Source organism: Motacilla alba, chromosome 3 (genome assembly GCF_015832195.1).
Source record: "Motacilla alba alba isolate MOTALB_02 chromosome 3, Motacilla_alba_V1.0_pri, whole genome shotgun sequence".
Classification (NCBI taxonomy): domain Eukaryota; kingdom Metazoa; phylum Chordata; class Aves; order Passeriformes; family Motacillidae; genus Motacilla; species Motacilla alba.
The window spans coordinates 85,806,051-85,827,997 of record NC_052018.1 but is presented as its reverse complement, the minus strand read 5'-3'; the positions used below and the strand labels follow the sequence as shown (position 1 = coordinate 85,827,997).

The 21,947-nt window shown below is 37.2% G+C and overlaps 1 protein-coding gene across 1 annotated transcript in view; it reads left to right on the top strand.

Moving 5' to 3' along the window:
* RBKS (ribokinase) overlaps window positions 1-21,947 on the top strand; it is a 72,320-nt gene that overhangs the window by 22,376 nt on the left and 27,997 nt on the right. The window contains exons 3-6 of the mRNA XM_038132579.1: window positions 3,064-3,127; window positions 5,877-5,939; window positions 13,097-13,261; window positions 18,484-18,575. Coding sequence (XP_037988507.1) covers window positions 3,064-3,127; window positions 5,877-5,939; window positions 13,097-13,261; window positions 18,484-18,575 — 384 coding nt within the window. The remainder of the gene's footprint in view (window positions 1-3,063; window positions 3,128-5,876; window positions 5,940-13,096; window positions 13,262-18,483; window positions 18,576-21,947) is intronic.

Genomic DNA, 21,947 nt, shown 5'->3' with positions numbered 1-21,947 from the left:
ATGTAAAGCATCCCTTTCAGGGTACTAAAGGATCTAAGCAAATAAATTAATTGCTCAGGTTCATACAAGAACACTGTTGCAGTACTGAAAAAATAAGTGTTCTAGAAAGATTTCAAACTCCCCTAACTATTTTCTTTCTTTTTGTCTTGACCAATCCCAAAAAAATCTGTTTGGCATCCTAGAATAAGATGGTGGAGGGACATTGCTCTGAAAGAGATTGTATGTGCTGAAAAACGTTCTGCTTTACTTCTGTGAAACAATTTGGAATGATCTTCACTGGACATTACTGATATTGCATATACTAAATTCTGTTTAAGCCATGGCTGCTTTTGTTTCCCACCTAGAAACAGAAAGTGTTGTATTACCATGTTGTGTAGTCTTTTTAAATGATCCATATTCCAAATTTAAGTTAAAGTGCTATGGGCTAAATTCTCACTTCATTGTATGAGCATAGCTGTATCTCAGATGCAGGACAGAGTATGATGGGTATCTTCAGTTGTTTTTTTCCCTTTGTATTACTGTCTTATGCTTGTCTTTAGTACCTGTTAAATTCCCTACTGATAAAAAAGAGTAAACACTTGAAATAAAAATCAACATATAAAATAAATAAAAATTATGAAGAGGTACATGCTTTTTGTTGTAAGTAATTTTCAGGTACAGATGAGTTTGATTCTAAAGCTGCTAGAATTTTAGTTGCTATGATGCCTGCTAGCTCCCTAGCTCCACATGGAAAACATGATCATAAGCAGGGAAAACCCAGACTGAAAAATACTGATGTAATTCCACTTATTCTGATACATAATCTGTGTGACAATAATGCTTGTACCAATGGCTTTTGTTGTTAAGAATTCAAGAAAGAAGAAATGCTATTTCAGCTCTTAACAGTGTTCTGTGGTCTGCAGACTGAGACATCTATTTTTCTGTTTATCCAGTAGTCCATCTAGGAGAGTCTGTGCAAAAGCAGAAAATATTTAAAACAATGTTATATAATTTGACATGGTCAGTAAATATGCCTTTAGTCTAAACTGAGTCTAATGCCCAATACTCTTGTCTTCCTTGGGGGTAGAGCCTGAATGGAAAAATAAAGTGCTTCAAATGCACTAGGATTAACTGGGTTGGATACTGTTGAACTAACATGGAAAAAAGTCTTCAGAGGAAAGTGACCTCCATGGACACCCTTGGAGGGCTTCCCTCCAGCACTGAAATGTCTTACTGCGAGCGAAAGTACCATGGCTGATCTCAGCTGCTGTGATAGTTGAAAAGTAAGGAATGCCTGTCTGTTAGTCATGCAGGATCCAGAGCTGAAGGAAGGAATTTTCACCTGAGCTTCTGGAAGAGGGTTATGAAATATTTTCTCGCTGAATTAACTGAGCAGATTGTGAGATTTGTTGTAGAAGAATCATAGTAGCAAGGGAGGGAGAAGGTGATACCATCAGACTGAACGTATTCCAGAGCAGAGCTGTTAGGGTGCAGAGGTAAGCACAGCTCAGGTTTAAATTGCAGATGGCTGCAGTCATCCAGCCTAAAGCAGTCAGAAGAGGCAGCTTCTGACAACCCGCCCTGTCTGGCAAACTGGGAGTTGTCAGAAGTACAAATATACTCTAATATGAAAACAATGACTAACACAGTGACCCAAGAAAATGTTGGGTTGTTTGGGGGTTTTTTCCATGTACTAGAACAATGTTCCATCTGGTTAGACTATTCTGACCTTAATTGCTGTCCTCCTTTGCTGAAAGACTGGAACTATCCTTAAATAATGCTTTAGAAAAAACCCTTATAGATGTTGTAGGAAATGGACGTTTCAAATCATGGTTATGCAATCAAATACATGAGGAGAAGGATTATCCATCTGTGACACTTTAAATTTAAGAATTTTGAATCAAAGTGTTCGATTCTTGTGATCACTAGTTGGGACTCAGGCCTTCTCAGCTTTCTGAAGGACTGAATTCATAAATAGACAAATTTCTAACAACAGCCAGTAGAGGCAGCTGCTTTGTGCTTCTAGTAACTGAAGTACACCATTAGCTACATAGTGCTGTTTTATGAGAAGATGGATAATTGGTTAGGACTCCTCTAGACCCACAACCAGGATCTCGATTTGGCTTCTAATCTGAAAGATACTTCTTTTTATCTCTCGCAAAAATGCATTCTGTAGCATTGGTTAGTCTTTGACACTGCTCAGATACACAACTCACTCTTGGAATTTGGAACACATGCTATGCATGCTGAAGACAGGCTAAGAGTGGTGACTCAAAAGCTTTGTTGGCTTTATAAATATATTTTGAATGCTCACATGATATTAAGCAAATTAAACTATTTTTTTTCTCCATGTACCTCATCTCCTTTGTTCAGCTTTTGTAATGTAACAAAAAGAAATTTATATTCGTTTGAATAAACAGCAACCAGAATTGTTTTCAGCTAAAAAGATTAATGGAACTGAAATTACAAGCTTTTAAAGTTGCTATTAAAAAAACAATAGACCATAGCTTGACTCCCTAACTCAATTTGATCTGCTGTTGCTGGATAATGCAAACAAAAAATGTTGAATTTCTAAACAGTACATTTAGTTCTGAGAATTGCAAAAATTAGTAATGCTGTGTTTATCATCACTTTCTGTCCCATAGACACAGTTTGATATTTTTCCATCAAGGAAACTTGAGGTAAAAAATTCAAAATGTAAACTGAAATTAAGAAGGACACCAGAATTAATGTCAATGCTTTCAATTCAAAGCTGAAAAATTCAGTACATGTCCAGATTTAAAAATCGCCAGAAGTTTCAGTGTCAAAGGAGCACAGGGATTGTACAAGGATGAAACTTGAATATTGCAACATGGGTGTTTGTAATAGAGCAGGAGAACGCTCGCTGCTCTTATTGTTTGCTAATACTATTAATACATTTTTACCATTATTTAATTTATTATTTGTTGATTAATAAGGCAAAGGGCTTCTAAAGTCTAAAAGTGTTGTATTTAAATTACAGTAGAGCATTTGGTTGTCTAAAGATGGTCTGTTTATCCTCTCACCTTTCTGTAAAGAAAACCCATTATTTTATCTTTTGTATAGGTTGGGAGTGATTCCTTTGGCAATGATTATGTTGATAATTTGAAGAAGAATGGTATTTCTACAGGTAATATTTTACTTTAAATATTTTGTATTATTTTTGAACTTCAAAAACTGGTGGTGAAGGATTTATTATTGTTTTACCTTATTAGATATGTTTTACCATTCAGAACTATGAATAACTGTTTTGATGCAGCTGGCAGGAGTGAATGAATAGGAGAGAAAATATGGGGACTCCTGAAATCAGCTGTACCACTAAAAATAAAATGTAGTGTTATTGCCTCTAAATCTCAGATGATTGCATCATTGCAAATCACCTGAAGATAGCTTGCTGTTATGCAATTGTTTAGTCTGGCATTAATTATAGTAATGCCTAGTGAGAAATTTAAAAATTCATTCTGATTACTCATTCTCAACTTCATGTTGTCAGAGGAGGGATGGAGTGGAAATTCAATGGTAAATGCAGTACATTTCACCTTTGCTTTGTGAACTGACCTATGCAGTCATTTTAGAGACTGCAGCTGATGTTAGCACATATACACACAAAAATCAATGTTAAAAGGTATTCAGAAGAAGGGAAAATTAGGCATCCACAATATTCTGTTATCTTTTACCTTTGTAAAACCAATTCCCTCTCTACTGTGCGCTGCTTAACTATATAATCACTTTTTTGTCTACACCACCCCTGTCTCCTTTGGGGTGGACAAGGATGGACAGATGTAATCACTAAGTGGCAATTCAATACTCTGTTTATCTCTTCTGTTTAATGTGCAGCCACAAGCTTAATCTACTGCATTATTTAAGTCCTGCCTTAAAGACAAAACTATCAGTATTTTGTGGGCTTTTTATTATGCCTATCAGTGTAGCATCTAAATATTTCACAAATGTATATATAGGTTTATTCATTGTGTGTCTTTCAAATTAGGCAAGAAACCAAGCAAGGATGCCATGAAAACAGTGTGTGTTAGTGTACAGTTCTGAATGTCGACAAAGCATGCCTACCTCGTGTCTTTGATCATGTAAATGAAGCAATTATAATGCATAGCACTTAATGAAAATGCATATGCCACAAAGAACCATAATGTTTCCTGATTTAAATGATTGATCTTACAATCTTAACATAAATTTTAAAATAATCTTTATAGCAAGAAAAGTGTAGGGAAAATATTCAGAAATTCCATCATATTGCAGTTCAGTGATACCTAGGTAGATCGGTTGAATGGCTGGAATGTTTAGGTTCAAGGTCCCAGTTTCTGCTGATTGAGTTAAAAATATCTCAGAATTGTGTTTGATTGTCACCTCCTCCATTGATCAGCCCTGGAGAAAAATAAGATATACTGCTGGTGAGGTTGATCTAGGATCCTAACTTATATTTCAAGATCTGGAGGCAAGGGTGATTCAGTGTGCTCAGAGGTTTTTTCTCAAGATGGTCTTATTTCAGTCATGGGCTTTTTGTCCTGGTTTAATAATTTTCTAGCACATCCCTGTTGTTCTACATAAGGATACTGGGTACTGGATGAAAACCCTTGGGGTAATGCCAGTTCTGCCAGCTCTCATAACTTGGGTCCTTGTTGTATGTCTTTATGTTGATTTTCTGTTTCCTAGCAAATCAGCACACCCCTTTTCTTTCTAATTCCAATCTGTTTTGTAATTTTCCCCTTTCCCTGTGTTCTAGTCTTCCACAACAAACCAGCTGCCAGTGCTGCTCAGACCATTTAGATCTTTATTGTTCTGTTGTTCCTTTTCCCTCATTTGCACCGGGCATCTTGCTGCTTATGCTGCAAGAGCATTGAGAGTACAGAAGACACACATTCTCTGCTTTCAGCTCCAGTGTGCAGAAAGAATTCATGGTGAAAAGAAGCTGTAATTGCAAGGGAAGTCCTGCTCTGACCCTGGTAACTGAGCTAGACAAGGGTACCTCCAGGGCGAGTACCTGCAAGACTTCAGCAAAACCAGATGAGCATGATGTAAGGTGTTTTTTCTGCCTTCTTCAAATTGGAGCAGATTGTTAAACTGGCCACAAAGGCGCATCTTGAGAAAGAAGCCCACTTTTGCCCAGCATTAAATTCATGTTCTACAATGTTAGAACACTAGAGCTCCGTAAAAAAAGATCACCAGAATTTGTCTCAAATAGAATAGTAGATTTCTCTCAAATACAGTTTTTGGAGAAGAAAAAAGAAACCCTCAAATTTTTGGTCTCTTTTCTGCTACAGTGCTACTGGTTTCTGCTACCAATTTCCTGTCATTGGTTGGTATTTGACAAATTTGCTGTCAGCTGAAAACAGGTTCTTATAGTAGGAAAACATGGAATAATCTTTCTAACAGACAGTGCTGCCAGCATCATGTTAATTTCTCTGAATAATAATCCAAAGAGGATACATATAACCCCACCACTGCCTTCATAGCATTAGTTAATATTCCTGCTGAAATGCAAATCTACACAGAATGAGATGCTGAGTTGTTTTAATATTTTTGTTTTTCTTTAGCCTTGACTCTATTGTTGCATTGGATAAAAGAAATATTTCCAAGTAGGAGTAGAGTGCTTGAGAAGGCTGTATAAATAACATGCTTTCTCTAATGCAGAGATGTAGCCAAATTAAAGAATGTTGGACTCGTGTTTCATTTTGTGGGTGTAAATTAACACTTTTTGTTGTTAGCTTCTCTGGCATTGTTGCACATGAAAGAGTAATTAGCATTTTTAAATTGCTGGAGGTTATGGGTTCATTTTAGATTTAATTCAATTAAACTGTGTCACATGCTATTGGTTGAAAGTAATGTATTGAACTACTGCATGCTCTAACTTTTCCCTTTCTTAGCATTTGTAGGTCAAGCTACAGATGCTGCTACTGGAACTGCTTCAATAATTGTCAACGGTGAAGGTACATATTTGTGCTCTGAATTGTCCTCTTTGTTCTGCCTTTTCAGCCATAAAAGAAACCTTTGACTTGTCACTGTTAATTGTGGATTTTTTTTTCTACATTTTTCCTTTTTTTTCCCAAGATTTTATTCACACTTTATTGCACTTCTGTTTATTGCAGGCAATGTAGAATTAGGTGCCTAAAAGCTGCAGAATCAGATGCTTAAATTAGCTGTGTGATAGCCATATTTCAATCAGCCAGCTGAGCTATCTCGTTTTACATTCCTGCACGTGCAGTGTATTAGAAGGTTAAAGCTCTCCTTTTCCACTACAAATTACCCAGCACTTTTACTGTAGAATCATTTAGGTTGAAAAAGACCTTTAAGATTATGGAGTCCAACTATTAACCCAGCAGCGCCAAGTCTACCACTAAACCATCTACCTAAGTGCCATATATCTACATGTCTTTTCAATACCTCTAGGGTTGGATAGCTCAGCCACTTCCCTGTGCATCCTATCCCAGTGCTTGACAATCCTTTTAGTGAAGAAATTTTTCCTAATATTCAATCTAAGTCTCCCCTGGCATAACTTGAGGCCATTTCCTCTGATCCTATGAGGGAAAGGTTTGCCTCCTCAGGACACCAAGTGGGTCATAATGCTCTCAATCAGGAAGAAGACTTGTCCTCAGTATAAGTAGAAATATTTCTGTTGATCTTGTAATTTTACCACAAATCTTGATTTCAAGTTGCATCTGCAATGATGAGTACACAGTGAAATGGCATTTTTTTTCCATGTTAGTTTTCCTTAGCCTATGCCTTTGCTCTTATTTTGCAGGGAAAGAAATAAAGATTTGGCTTGTTTTCATATTTTTTGTTCAGACTGCTAAACTATCCTCAGAAAACTTTATATCTTTTCCTCAAGCATAATTTAATCAGCGAGTTGATCAACCTAGTTTTATATTGTCCTGAACACACAGTATATTAGATTACAGTTCTCCTTTCCTACTATGACTTACCCATCACTTTTACAATAAAATCACAGGTTGAAAAAGACCTTTAGTGTCTAACCATTAACCCAGCACTGCCAAGTACCCCACTAAACCATCTACCTAAGTGCCACATCTACATGTCTATTCAAGCTATTTCCTCAAGCAATTGAGAGCCCTTTAAAAAAGTGTGTCTGGATCAAAATATAGAGCTTAGGACTGATAATGTTTATGCAAACATAACAAATTAAGTGTGATTGGATTAGTTCACTTCTGGAGTTGCTAAGAGGCTTCATTTGAACAGTTACCACAGCTTAGCTGACACATCAATTTACCGAGCTTCTATGTAACCTTATGGTTGTACATTGGGCTACAGCTCAAAATGGGAAAGGAAACATAACTATTTACTCACGCAGCAAAACTGGGAAGGAACTGTGACTAAAGGCAAGCCGACACAGGAATATTCAGGAAAATTAGGCAAATTAGCTGGAGATGTGAGTTTAATTTTCCCTAAGTAAGATTAATCCAAGCCTTGCATGACAGCTCTAACTCAGAAATAAGGTAACGCTAATACATTGGATAACCTGGATACCTGCCTGTTAACTTCCACCTCCTTTTCTGGGTTTGGATCAGCAGGTAGATTACACAGCAAATCTTGACACTTCTTATGCTGTCTACAGTCACTATGGCCATTGTAAACAGGAGGGACAGTGGGAATCCAGTAGTGTTCCTGGGCCTCACTGTTTTGTACATGTCTTGCACTAGGCTTGTTGTCCATACTAGTAGAATAAGAACCAGTCTTATAATTTTCCAATTCATATGCATGGTTAGCTAAGGTAAAAACAGTCTAAACTTGAATGAACAGAGGATGACCTGTTAAAATTTTACCACCAAGAATTTTTCTGAAGGATAAGGAACAAAACAATCTTGTGGATGTAAAACCTTTATTAGCACCAGGAAAGGGAAATGGATGTTTGGGACCATGAGGTTCACAGTGGGCTATCTTATGTGTTAGTGTCAGTGTGAAGGGTATATGATAGTCTTGTGATTCACATAGTGACATGAATAATGCATGAAGTCATGTAGTTTGTGCCTCTGAGTAACTGAAAAATCATATGCTAAGTTAGCATTGGCCTCAAATTTAATTTAAAATCTAGTAGAAGAGCAAACCTGGTCAGAACTATGCTCTAAAGCAAACAGATGCACAGAATTGGTAATGGTTCTCGTTGTTACTTCTCTCAAAAACCATCTGGCGCCTGAATTGAGTAAATTGCAGTAAAATAGCAGTACTTATGTGCTTTGCTGCTGCAGGAGACATTTTCTTTTTTTTTTTTCTTTTTTTTTTTCTTTTTTTTTTTTTTTTATGTAGAAACCTGGCTGATTTGACCTAAGCAAGCTTTACAGCACTTTTCTAAGGGCTTGTCTACACATGCATGTTTTACTGCAGTGGCTGTGCTGGCATAGCTGAAACACCACAGCACTCAATGGACTGATGTAAAGTAGTTTCTTTTAGTTCAAATTATACCTGAAAGGGAAGCATTGAAGTTGGGGTTGGTGATGCTGTTTTGTGTTGAGGGACAAATAAAAACCATAGCTATCATCTCTTTAAATTGACAAGTTTTCATTCCTGTATTGTTACACATGTAACCTACCCTTCTTACCAATTCTTTTCACATACTGACACTTGGGAAAAATACTAACTCAAACTAGCTGAGAAAAATCACAGGGAGAAGCAGGACATAGAAAAGTAGAGGGTATATGATGCTGTGATGGATGAGTGAAGGAAGAACAAAGAAAAGCTGTATAGATCAGAGTCACATGAGGCTCTGAAGTATATCTTCCCTGATGTTACCTCTGTCTGTCTAACTGGCATTGCAGAATTTTTTGGAAATTTTTGACTGGTTACTGAATTGCACAAGTGTAACTCACCCACTATTGTAATTGGCAAAGTGCTAAAAATTGGAAAATATCAGGCACATTTGATACTCTCAAAGTTGATTATATTCTGGGGCAATACAGTATAGTCTCAATAAAAGATAGAGAGGTTCAATCTCTGTTTTAATGCAGAATGGTAGAGAGATGTTTAACGAGTTTATAGAGATGCACTGAAAAATGTGCAGCCCAGAGATGCTGCAAAGACCTCTGGGCTGGTCTCAGAAAGCTGTGCAAAAATATTTCCGGGATCTTGTGTTCCTTTCGGTTGTTCTCTTTTATGCTGCTGCCTTTTAAGAAAGTTTTGATTTGACTAAACACAAGTATAACAGTATCCTGCATATCCAAATCTGTACTTTCTCTCTTAAGGATAAAAGCTGCTACATCCAGCTGCTTTTCTTAAAACATTTTCTTCAAGGTGCATCACAGACCCAATGTTTTGTTTCCCCTTTCAGTCTGCCTTCTTGCCACTAGCTCTGTCACTTACCACACCTTCTGCTAGCAATGTGATTTTGGATGGTAAGAGCTCCATAAAGTGATTATTTATTGTACTTTTACACACACATGCAGTGAGGGAAAAACCCTCTTTGTGGATAACTTTTTACGTGATTACCTCTGAAGGTTATTGCAGCTTTGTCCATAACTGTTACTGACTGTTGATCATGCCATTATGTTGGCCTAACTGGACTAGAGGTTTGAACAAGTCCGACAAAATTAATATTCATATTCCTAGCAAAAATTCAGTGGAGGCACAACAGTGTTTGGCAAGTCATGATTAAAATTCTCTTGATTATTGCAAGTTAGGACTTGGAGCTCACCTACACAGAACACTGCATGATAACCCTCACTTGAGACAGGCATTGTGCTGACTTTATGATAAAGTTATTAATCCTTCATGAACAGTGAACAGACAATATTTTGTAAGCTGAGTGTACCTTCAGTACCAAAGCACTACTAGTAAAAAAATATTAAAAAAATATATTTAGGTAAGGCTAAGTAAATAAGGCAAACTTAGAATACATATGCAAACTTGTTTGTATTATACTTTCCATAGAGGAAAATCTTTGGTTTGAACCTTCAGGTTTATGAAGAAATGTCACCTGAATTTTAAAGACTTTCTACATATTGACTTTCTTCATTAACTTGAATGTTTTATGTGCAAGACTCTTCAATATTTCTATCAACTGGTTGCTTAGAAATTATGATACCATAACACTACCCAAATCCACTCTCATATTCATGAACTATGTGATTTGGCAACACATGTTTTTCTTATAACATTCTTTTCTGTTCACAAATATAATTTTCTTCTGTGTGAATTATTAAGCACAAGCTCTGCAGCTATTGTTACAATTACATTGTTTTATATTTTGATTCATTCTAAGCACTACTGATGGTTTTTAGGCTTGTCATCCAGTTTTAAAGATATTTATTGCACTGTGGTGTTTACTGGTTTGACATTTGATTTTCCCACTGGTACTTCTCATCTGGTGTCATCTATAAGATGACCAATGTAAAAAGAGGTCTGTCTTGAGTTATCCATCTTTCTAAGAACTGGCAGTAGCAATTTTAGAAGCCCAACTTAGGACAATTTTAGAAGTCCAACTTTTTATGTATGCAGCATTTATCCTGACTGGACCCAGTCCCCATCTGGTATAAGCCTGTGCAAGTTTATCAGTTTCATTTAGCTGTTACAGCTTATAGCAAGTGTGAAAGTGGCCCTTAATATTCTAGCTGATGTCTGCAAAACTCAAAGTTATGTAGATGTTCCCATCAAAACGGATATTTTTAGTCTCAGAAAAGAGATTTTAGAATTAACAGTAATGCAGTAAATACATTATCCTCGTTCTCAGTGTGGGTAATGTTTTACCTCACTGGAGTAGTTTTAGAAGTTAGGTCTACAGTTTAAGGCTTCACCCGGGGTTAACAGAGGTACATAGACTTTTCTGGACAATAGTTTATCTCTTCCTCAAACAGATATCTAAGATATGTAAGACTGCAAAAAGCTCATAAAATATTTGTCTCTTCTCCTTGTTGAAGGAACATAGAAAAACAATTTTTAGAAATTAGTTTTCTTAGAGTTTTCTAGTGTGCAGGATTTTTTTTAACTTAAAAAATTATTTCATGTTGGACAAGATGAATCTCACCCCTCTTTGCCATCTGTCTTTAACTCTGTTGTCCCTGATGCTGAATTCCCATCTGATTTCCCTGGCAAGAAATAATTTCTTTCAACAAAATGGTTGCTGTTAATACAAAATTTTGTATTAATTGTGAGTGCATGGGTCCAGATTCTGCCTTCGTGCACCCTGGTGCAAGTTTGCGGTAACTGCTATCATTCAGTAAGTGTGGTATATATAGCTAAGAACAGAATGGGGTGGGGGGGAGGTTTCCCTCCAGCTTGGGTTTAGTCTGTCTGGACTGTTGCACCACAGTAGTAACTGCATTTCCCTGGCAGGTTTGAAAGCAGACTCTAGGTCTCTGACCTTTTTTAGTTACGAAGAAAATCTTCAGACTGTGATCCAGTGTAGCACGGTCTACCTTGAATTTGTACATACGGGTTTAAGCAAATAGGCCCCCCTTACTGCCTTGGGCCATTAGCTCCAAAGTCTGATAATAATATACATGTCAGTACAGCTAAATAGTTCAGCAAGATAATGCAGCAAGACATGTGAATAGAGTCTGAGACTCTAGGAAGCACAGAGGCCAGGCAGAAATGAAAGAGATTCTTGTTCCACTGATTCCCTGTCTTTTACTTCTTGCGCTGCTGTGCCCTAAAGCTATCAAAATATACGCTTGGCAAAATAGGCACAATTTGCCTTTGAATATTTCCCCAACAAGATTCAGATATCTTTGGTAACATTTACGTGTTGCAGAAGGTTTTTTGTTTTTTTTGCTTTTGTTTTTTATCCAAGATGCCCATCATTGTCTGTTGAAAAGTAAGGCGTTGGCTTTTAAGTGCTGAGGTTTTGCTTTTCATATGCAGCTGTTCTGTACCAAACCATTGACAGCAGAATTGCTTTGGAAAGCTTGGGTCCCTCCCTCTGAGATCACTATATTATTCTTTCCATTGTCCTGCTTTCTTTTTGGAATGTATTTAGGGAGAGAAGCTTTGCACGTTCTTAGTCAAAGGACTTTGAAGTCACATTCAACAAAAATAATGTATTTAAAAACATAAATATTTATTTGCAGAGTAATTCAGTTCATTACAGAATTGGTAGCCTTTAATGATTGGCAGTCCTTAAAGGAATCTTCAGCGGGGGCGGGCTGAGCCTGTAAATCAAGGAACAACTGACTTATTGAAGTTAATACCTGAGTGATTAATAATAAATTTTAATTTGAAGGCACCCATGCCTGAAGGTCTCTAAGTGTTGTAATAGAGATTAAAAAAAAAGAAAGAAATTGCAATAAAAGAAGGTGATTTGTGTGTCTGAAAAAAACCAGAAGAATATTTGGAACCAACGTAAATGAACCTCACCTAACTGTAAAACAAACTACAAGAATAAAAAGGATCTTAGATGTGCTTTCAGGCACTGCCATGCTTCCACACACATAGCTTTGTTTAGACCATTCTTCTGGCCATCTCCAAGAGCAGAAGAAGCTGTTGCCCACCTTCTTTACTCACTTCTGATAAAACTTTCCTAAGACACAGGCAATCACCTTTCTGGGCTTTGGTGACAAGCTGGTTCTGGTTTTCATGATTATTAGGAGCCCTAACTTGAAATGTCTCAGGTAAATGCTGCAAGCCTGATTCTCTGAAATCTAAAGAACATGCATAATTTTCTTAGCTGTGTGAAATACTTTTTGTTCCCAGCTGATGGGAGAATTAAAATTTTTATGCCATTTTTGGCATATGAATTCAGTAATCACATTGATGCTTTTTCTCTTCCAAATGCTACTGGAATATTTTAGGAAGATGCAAATATCACCCTCAGCATGTATCCACCATCTCCACTGTGACTAGTGCAGTGCTTCTTTAGAGTTCATAGAAGACACCAAAATAAGACTGGGAAATACCCATATCTGATTTTTCCCAAAGGAATTTATATTGTGTTTATTGTGCAGTGTTAGTTCATTAGTACATCAGTCATTTTGATTATCCTCTGAAATATTTGAATATGTCAGCAATTCATACCATTTTAATGGGTTTTTTTGGGGAAGTAAGTTGAAATACTCATCTGAAATATATTGTAAAAAGTGCAAGGAATTGTTTTACATACTTTATTGTCAAAGTTAAAGTAAAAAACACAATATCTTCTCTTTAGGACAGAATGTTATTGTCATAGTCCCAGGAGCCAACCTGCTTTTAAACTTTGAAGACCTGAAGAGGGCTTCTGATGTCATCCGTAAAGCCAAAGTGGTTGTTTGCCAGCTAGAAATAACCCCTGCTGTTTCTCTTGAAGCTCTGAAAATGGCACGTGCCAGTGGAGGTAATTTAACATAAGCCATTCTTTCTCTTTCATTTGTGCTACATGAAAAATACTCTTTATCGTGCTTTCTAAATAAACATCCTGTAGTCTATTCTGGTTTCTGTCATAATAATTTTATTTAGAATTGAAACAATAGCCAAAAAAAATCATGCTATGCTAATGAGAACTGAATTAGCTTAAAAATTTTTGCAGTGTTAACCTTGAATAGCAAATCAACTCCTAACCTTACAATCTCCGTGTATATGTCTGGTGCTGCCTTGCCTCCTGTTTTTGTGCTGTGACTAAACACAGTATAATGTTGATAGGTCAGGAGCTATGGGCCTGACTCTGCTATGATTCCAGAGCAGAACAGGCATAATGAATGCAAGTCAGTAAAGTTCCTCACACAGGCAAGTGAATAAAATGATTTCAAAACCAGACTTATGCCCTTGTTCTTCCAGCATAGCAGTAGGTATGGCTGTGTTTTTTTGTCTAGTAGGTGACATCCTTAAAATAAAAAAAAAAAAAGCTTTTGTTTCCTAACCAAAGCTCTTGTGTGACTGGGCATGATGCCGCTGCACAGACACAGTCATGGTCTGTGAAATTATTAGAAAATTGTTACTGTACTATACTTTTAAATGTAGGGCATTGTTCCTTCAGTGTAGCATATACATAGATGAAAGCTGATAGTTTGCTTGAACAGGATGGGGTTTCATTACCAACATAACGTTTTTGTTGTTTAAGTGCCTGTAATGCTTTTAGTTACTCAAGCACAATTACCACAGTATCTGAACAATAAGTAAATAACTATGCAAGAGAGGCATCTATATGAGATTTAAAAAATGTTTTTCCCTTTTATCCAGAAGATCAGACTGGAAGGAGACAGCTCATAGCATAGTCAGTCATGCAGCGCATCAGGGATGCATCGGATCAGACTGCAACTGGGATTACTATTTTCTTGAAGCTGGGCCCAGACTAGCTGCAGTAGATCACAGCACACTGGAATTGTAGGCTCTCCAGTTCACCTTCTGCACCATGACCTGTTGTGCACCTGTTGCACTATATTTTTGTCGTTACCTTTTATGAAAATGGATAACAGCATTTTTAATCTAATGGTTAATGGACTCTAGTTGAATCATTAATCAATATCCATGACTTATTTTGTCCATTTCTAACTCTATGAACAGTTTTGGCAAGATGCTTCACACTTTTGTCACCCTCTTATGGCAAGATGCCAGCCTGTGACAGAAGACAAGATTTTTTAAAAGCAATTGAGAAAAATTCAAACCTGATACACAGAACAGACATGCAATCACTTAGCAACTGTAGGCAGCACAATATATCAAGAAAATATAGTAGTTAACTGTGGGCCAGCTGTAGTTCTGTGCTGTCAGTGTGTTATCATTGTGCAGCTCTTCTGTCAGGGAAGTTTGGTTGCCTCTGCTTTAAAACAATAGGCTACACATGTTCAAATGTCTGGTGCCATCAAATCTAAGTAAACAACTGAGTTTGTAGCACGGTAAAAACCTATCTGTAGGCAACAGTAAATTGTTAATGCAATTTCTCTTCTTCTAGCTTGCAACACCCTCATGTATTATGTAGCACTTCATGTTAGAATGTTCGCTTGACTATTTTTGTGTAAAACAGATGCATACCCAGATGCCTCAGACCTCTGTTTCAATTAGGGTTTTTTTCCTTTTTTTTTTTCTTCATTCTTACTGAAAGAAATAAACCAAAGAGAGAAAGAATATGGAGACACAGGCAAGAACTCTTTGCTTCTCTTCAGTGATGGTCATCTGGATTTGTAAAGCTGGAGAGGGACATCTCATCATGTCATGTACATGTCATGACATCTTCTCATTTTGGCACTGATTGTTCATTATTCCTGTAACAAGGAAGGAAGGAAGGAAGGAAGGGAGGAAGGAAGGGTTGTGAATAATTATATGAAGTGGGTATAAATTGTAGTGGAAATCTGACTGGACAAATAAAGGTTTTTAGTGGTCAATGGTGAGAAGCTGCTGCTGCCTCCAAAAGTCTGGTTTTGGACTTCTCTAATGACAGACTCCATAAAAGATGGCTGATAATGGCCAGCATATTAATACTGTTGTGAAAAATTATCTGGAAGCACCCTCAGTTAAAGGTTCCATGTCACTTGGAAGAAACTGATCTGTTTTTTGGATGCTTCAAGCTTTTAATCTTGGGCTACAATTTTTCATAACAGCTGTTTGTCTGGTTAAACTCTTCGTGGTTTCTGCCAAAGCACTGTGGTTGCAGAAACCAGGCAGTGGAAAATGCCTCCCACCCTACCCTAGCTTTTGAATTATGAATACCAGCTACCTTAAATTTTACTTTAGACTTGATAGCAAGGGAGCTTTCTTTTAAAGATAAGCCTTTACAACAGTATGGAAACCTGCCTGATTTTAACTGTATTATCAACCTCTGGAAAATAAGTATCTTTCACACAGACATCAGAAAATTGTTAAGAGCTTCACAGCTAGCTTCCCCTGAGCATCTGTCCATACAGGCACTTGTCCATTTGGGCAACATGACTTCCAGTGTAATTCCTAAATCTGGTTTTAGGCAACTTCTTTTATACTGTTAGGGATCTGTTGTAGGCCCAGGAAGCACAGAGCAGGAGCTTGCTCAATTTCAATACAGAAGAGACAAAGCTAGATGTAAATGCTGGTGATGGAGAGTTGATTTCAGGCAAAAGAAATATAGGAGAGATTTACTTGGTTTTTGGGGGTGGCAGAGGAAGAAAGAAAGAAAGGAGAAGCTGAAAAAGGAACAAAATTGGAACAGAGATTAGGATTTGTTGAATAGAGATTGGAATATGGAAGTAGAGTCAGGGAACAGGCTGTGGGCACTGGAAGTGGGAACAGGAATTGTGAGCCATAAAGAGATATGATGTGGTGAAAGCTGAGTGAAAAAGGTTACAATTGCATAGTTCCTATGCAAGGAGGCATAAAGAATAAAAATTCATTGAGGAGAATGGATCTTGGCAAAGGGAAGGAAGTGAAAAGCTTGAAGAGTAGTCCTACGGGAATCTTATAAACACAAAACCAAGTGCAAGGTGTTGCACCTGGATGGAGCAACCCTGGTGTCGACACAGGCTGGGGGATGAATGGATCAAGAGCAGTCCTGGGGAGGACGACTTGGGGCTGCTGCTGGGTGAGAGGCTGGAAATGTGCACTCACAGGCCAGAAAGCCAAACGTGTCCTGGGCTGCAGCCAAAGCAGCGTGGGCAGCAGGGCCAGGGAGGGGATTCTGCCCCTCTGCTCTGCTGAGACCCCACCTGGGACCCTGCCTCCAGCTCTGGGGACCCAGCACAGGAGAGACATGGACCTGTTGGACAGAGTCCAGAGGAGGTCACCAAGATGATCAGAGGGCTGGAGCACCTCTCCTGTGTGGAAAGGCTGTTTGTTCAGCCTGAAAAAGTCTTAGTGGTGACCTAATTGCAGCCTTCCAGTAGCTGAAGGGAGCCCACAAGAAAGATGGAGGCAAACTTTTTACAAAGCATGTAGTAACAGAACAAGGGGCAATGGCCATTCAACCCAGGCCATTCTATGATTCTGTAATTCTGTGAAAGAATTTCAGCAGAAAAGAAGTTCCTCAGGAGGATCAAACTGATTATCAGGTTCAAAAGCCATGCTCTTCTTCACAATGTGAAAGAGGATCTTAGGGTTCCTCTATCTACCCCCATGCTCAGCAGATAGTAAATATGGGAGAAAACTAATAGTAGTATATTACATTGTGCTCATGATCAGTCTGTATTACTTAAAACCCAAGTTGGAACACTTCCAGTGCTGCTCCTGACCCATGCACATGTCAGTTTGTTTTCCAGTGTGTGCTGTTTTTTGTTTTACTGAGGAAAGTATACCTTAAAATTTTATGTTTAAGAAAACTTCATTAGCGTTGCAGTTAAGAAAATAGGAAATGCAAGAGTTAAGGTTGCCTGTGAAACCTTAATTTGTCTCCTTTCTGCATATGTATTATGTTGCAGTCTTTAATTATGTGATCACATGCTGTTTTTCAGTGGTATGTGATCATATAATTAAAGACTTTACTATAATACATACTGTATTGTAATAATTTAAGGGAGCCAAATTAAGATTTCATTGGAATTCCTAATCCTGGAATTTTCTGACTTCTGAGTAAAAGTCTTTGTCACTTTAATACTGTTTTCAATGAGGCAGGTAGAGAAACATGATAAAGTTGTACAGTCAAAGGCTAAAGCTTTCTAAGTGTCAATCACCTAAACTTGGCACTCAGATTTCAGAAGTCTCTGTGCATCTTTGTCTGTTAGGGCATTAACTGGGATTCAGAGATGTTCAGGGTGTCTGACTATTACATGCTATAGCTTACAGTCTAAATCTGTGTTTAGGACTGAAAATTTAGGCGTCCAGATTGAAAGATTTGATCACTGACTGTAAGGAATATTTCTGAACTAAGACTGTGTGCTTTATTTAAAAATGATGGCCTTGTGGTTAAGACTCAAGTATTAATCATGGAATTGGCAAAGTGAAAAACCAAGGCTGCAGACTTCCTATGTTAATAATGAGTAAGTCACTTACACTGTCCTCATGACAAACCTTTGCTGCTGCTACTAGGGGCCTTAGGCCACTACAGTTTAAAATTAGGTTAACTAACATATTCTACCACATGTTAAGTTTAGGTCTAGCTTTGCCAGATAGCATACTAAAAATATGCAGTGCCTTGTCTACACTACAGTTTTATAATGTGGCATTTTGAACAAGTTAGGTAACACATTCAGAAGCATATTTAACTCCTTGTCTGGACATGCCCTTCATTACTCCATAACTCGTGATTCTTCATGTACAGAACTCAGATAACAACACTGAAAAATTCTAGAACTAAATCAGTTCTTGTAAAACTTATTAATATCATGGAAGAAACATCATCAGCTAAACAAATTGCATTAATGTCTAAGCATTTTTCTATTTTTTTTTCATTTAATAATTTCTTGAGGGTTTTTTTCTGTAACTTTTCTGCCATGTTCCCATCATGACAGGTGCCTGCACATGAATTAGAATGGAACTTTAATATAATAAGCAAAACCTTTAGCATTTGTATAAGAGGAGGAGGCAGAAACTGAAAGTAATTTGTGTGTTAATAATAAATATTGGGGTCTGTGATTGAAACACAATGGTCTTTCAAGTGACGGTTTATGAATCTAAAACACTCCTGATTTAGATTTTCTTTTTCTTTGTTTTTTTTTCCAGTAAAGACTTTGTTTAATCCAGCTCCAGCCCTTGCTGACCTAGATCCACAGTTTTATACCTATTCTGATATCTTCTGCTGCAATGAAACTGAGGTAATGGTCATATGTTGTGTTAAAGTAGGAGTCTTAAGCAGGAAAATTTCAGCATAGTCTTCTCAGAAATACAGCATAGGGAGCAGGAAAATTGAGCCATACTCCTCTTACCTGACCTAACCAGCAAAGAAGATTATTCTAAAATAACTTTATCTTGCACTTGAAATTAAATTAGCTGTTTGCAGCAGGAAAGTTGGGTCCAGCCTTCCTTACAAGTAGATCAGCAAAACGCATCCATAAAAGTACACTTGTTAAATGTTATCGCTGAGTGGTAAATATTAAAATAGTTCCTTGTCCTTGTTCTGTGGTCCCTTGATATGATTAGCAGGAATGCATTAGCCATAGTGTTCTGACAGTTTTCAACTCTGTTGCCAGGAGGTGATGCACGCTTGCTGCACTTGATGGTAAATAGTAGCTTTATATGTCTCTTCCTGTCAGATCTGTTTTCAGTGCATCTTCTCTGGCCTTCAACTGTATATTTTTCTTTTTTCTTTTTTCCCCCCCCCCTCACTTTCCTCTCTTTTCTAATTCAAGTGTTATTTCTCCCAAAGGAAATGGATTTTGTCACAAGAGACAAATTAACTTCATCTCATAAGACCTTTGTTTAAATTTGCTACTTATTAGCATTAGGCATGGTGTGTTCCTTCTCCTCACCCTCTCTTTCTATAAACAGGAATGTGGGAGAAGTAACCTACTGGGTAGGAGCCATGCCTTAATCAGAATTAAAGTTATCTCTAAGAAACATGATTTCTGCAATGAGCATGATCCTCTTGGGTGGAGAGGAGGGGGAAGAGCTGAGAGAGAGCATGGCCCTGCTTACTTGTAGTGTTTTTTGTCGGATGACAATGTCTGTCAGTGTGAATTTTTGAAAACTCAGTTACCCTCTTTTGAAATTTCTGTTAAAACCCATCACAAACTATATCAGAAGTTCTCAATCCATGAGTCTCCTAACATTTAAGGGCCACCCTAAGTAACCCAAAAAGACTTCTAAATTTTATTCTGGGGTGTTTCATTATGGTTCTGCTGAGTTCACACACCCCAGAGAATTCAAGAATTAGCAAAATAGCTAGGTGGGAGATGCTATGGCTCTTCAGGTGTTTGGAAGTCAGAGTTTCCAGGATAACTGGCAATGATACAAGTTGTGACTCAGACACTGTACAACAGATACCAGAATTCAATTCTATGTGATTAAGAGAATGCTAAGGCAAAGTATTTATTCTTGTTCAGGGGACTCGCAGAACACCAGTGTCATGTTTTCTTAATGCTATCAGAAAGCTCTTATGCTTGGACTATGCCTCTGGATTGGCTAAATGGTGCAATGGCTCACATTTTGGGCTGAGAACATCCATACTCTCCCACTATTTAGTAAATATCATTCATTGTTTGCCTTTTTCATAATGCCACTTGTTAATATTTTTCCTCCTGCAAAAACTTCTCCCCCATATGTTAGAAACAAAACTTTGTTTTTCTTTACTTGTCTATTCCTGACTTTTCTCTCTTTGCATCACACATGTTAGAGCTTTCCTTTTGTTGTATTTTATTGCTAGGGGACAGTCTTGAAAGAGGCATTCTTTAGAAGTGTACCTTGCTGGATCCAGGGGTATTATTATTACCACCACATGGAGAAAAGAAAATTACTTCTATTTAGAGAACAAGAAATACAGGTGTATAATTATAATAGATCCCTGCTCACTCATCTACCTTTTCCTGCAGAGCTGGGGGTACAGTTTGCATTCTTTTCTGCTGTTTTCTTTTCAAAAGTAATTACCATGTGAAGATAGCTAGGATCACTGGATGCAAGGTCAAGCACAGAAATATTCTCTCTGCTGTTCAGAGCCTCATGTCTTCTGAATTTATGGAAATGCTAGACATATGGGAGTTCCTGCCAGCCATATCATGGGAGCATAAATCCAAGGGTACAACATATTCTGAGAACAACAATGGCTCATAAATACCTTTGTTTTTAGAAACAACCTTTTGAAACTTTGCAATGAAATTGATTATGTTAGCACAAATGTAATATTCAGTTTTGTTTGATTTCCTTCTCTCTGGGTGTCTGATTTGTATTGAATTGATTTTTAGGGATGAACTGTTGCCATTGTTCCTTTCTTGTTGCTGAGAAATAAAAGGAAAAATCAAGCATTTGTTTTTCTTATGTCACAAGTTTGAAAGTAGTTTTTTTAGTAATTGTTGTATGTTCATATACCATCTGTTTTCTGTTATCTTTCATGACTTTCTTTAATTTCAGATCTCTATAATGAGTACACTTGAGAAGTTTGATATACAGACAAATGTTTACATACCCAAATAAAGGTTAGCAGTCACATCTCTGTGTGGCACTTAAAATCAACAAGTTAATTCTACAAGTCTTAAATCTAATTTTTTTAAACTTTATACATTCAACCAACTACATATGCATTTCCATCATCATCCTAAGTCAGGGAGTACCTAAGAATTTGGTGATTCTGAACATATACTGGGAAAAGATCTTTTTATCCTACTTTTTTTTTTTTTAATTTCCCATAGTATTTACTGGCAATTACAGTTAGAAAATAGCATTTGGATAAGATGGACCTTTTTTCTAAGCCACTAAGGTCATTCTCTTGGATTTTAAAAAATTATTATTCTCTATGGCCAAATTTATTGAATGTTCTGCTTTCAACTGCCTTCCTGAGGTGTTCTATTCCAGCTCCATTGCCTCTCCTACTTGGTATTTCTAAGTCTCTTTCTAAATCCTTCTAGCCAAAATCCTATTTATGTTCCAGCTTTACCCTTTCTGAAATGTTTTTGTTGTTGTTGTTGTTGTTATCTGGTATTTTGAGCTACTTCAAGGAAAAAAAAATAGTGTATTTCTGCTTTATCTTTACTAACTCTTTTAAATAATTAATAAACCACCTTGGGTTTTAAGGTGAATTCTTTGGGGCTGCCCAGTTCAACTGCTTCTAAAAAATTCTTTTAAGCAGAGATGTGTACTCTAAGACAAGATTAAATTTGCACAGTTTCTTAGGAATTTATATTTGCAAGTATTTATCACAATTTCATCATAATATCCCTCTCTTCTTTGTTCACCAAGAAAAACTTTTAAATTATAAAATCCTGTGCTTTGTGGAAAATATGTGAACAGCATGTTTGTAACAGAAAATTATGTTGGCTGTCAAACAGAACACCAGCCATATAGTTTAAGACATCTCATAGACTGGGTGGAGTGTTTGTATTATCAAAGATGAGAAGAGGGGGATGGTCCTTGTGTTTAGCTGAATTACTACTGAGTCAGAAGTTTCTGTAATTTACAGTTCTAAAGGTCAGGGTCTTGATCTGCAGTGCCTTTGTCACAAAACAGAAGTTTAAAGATGTCAGCTATAGTGTCAGCCA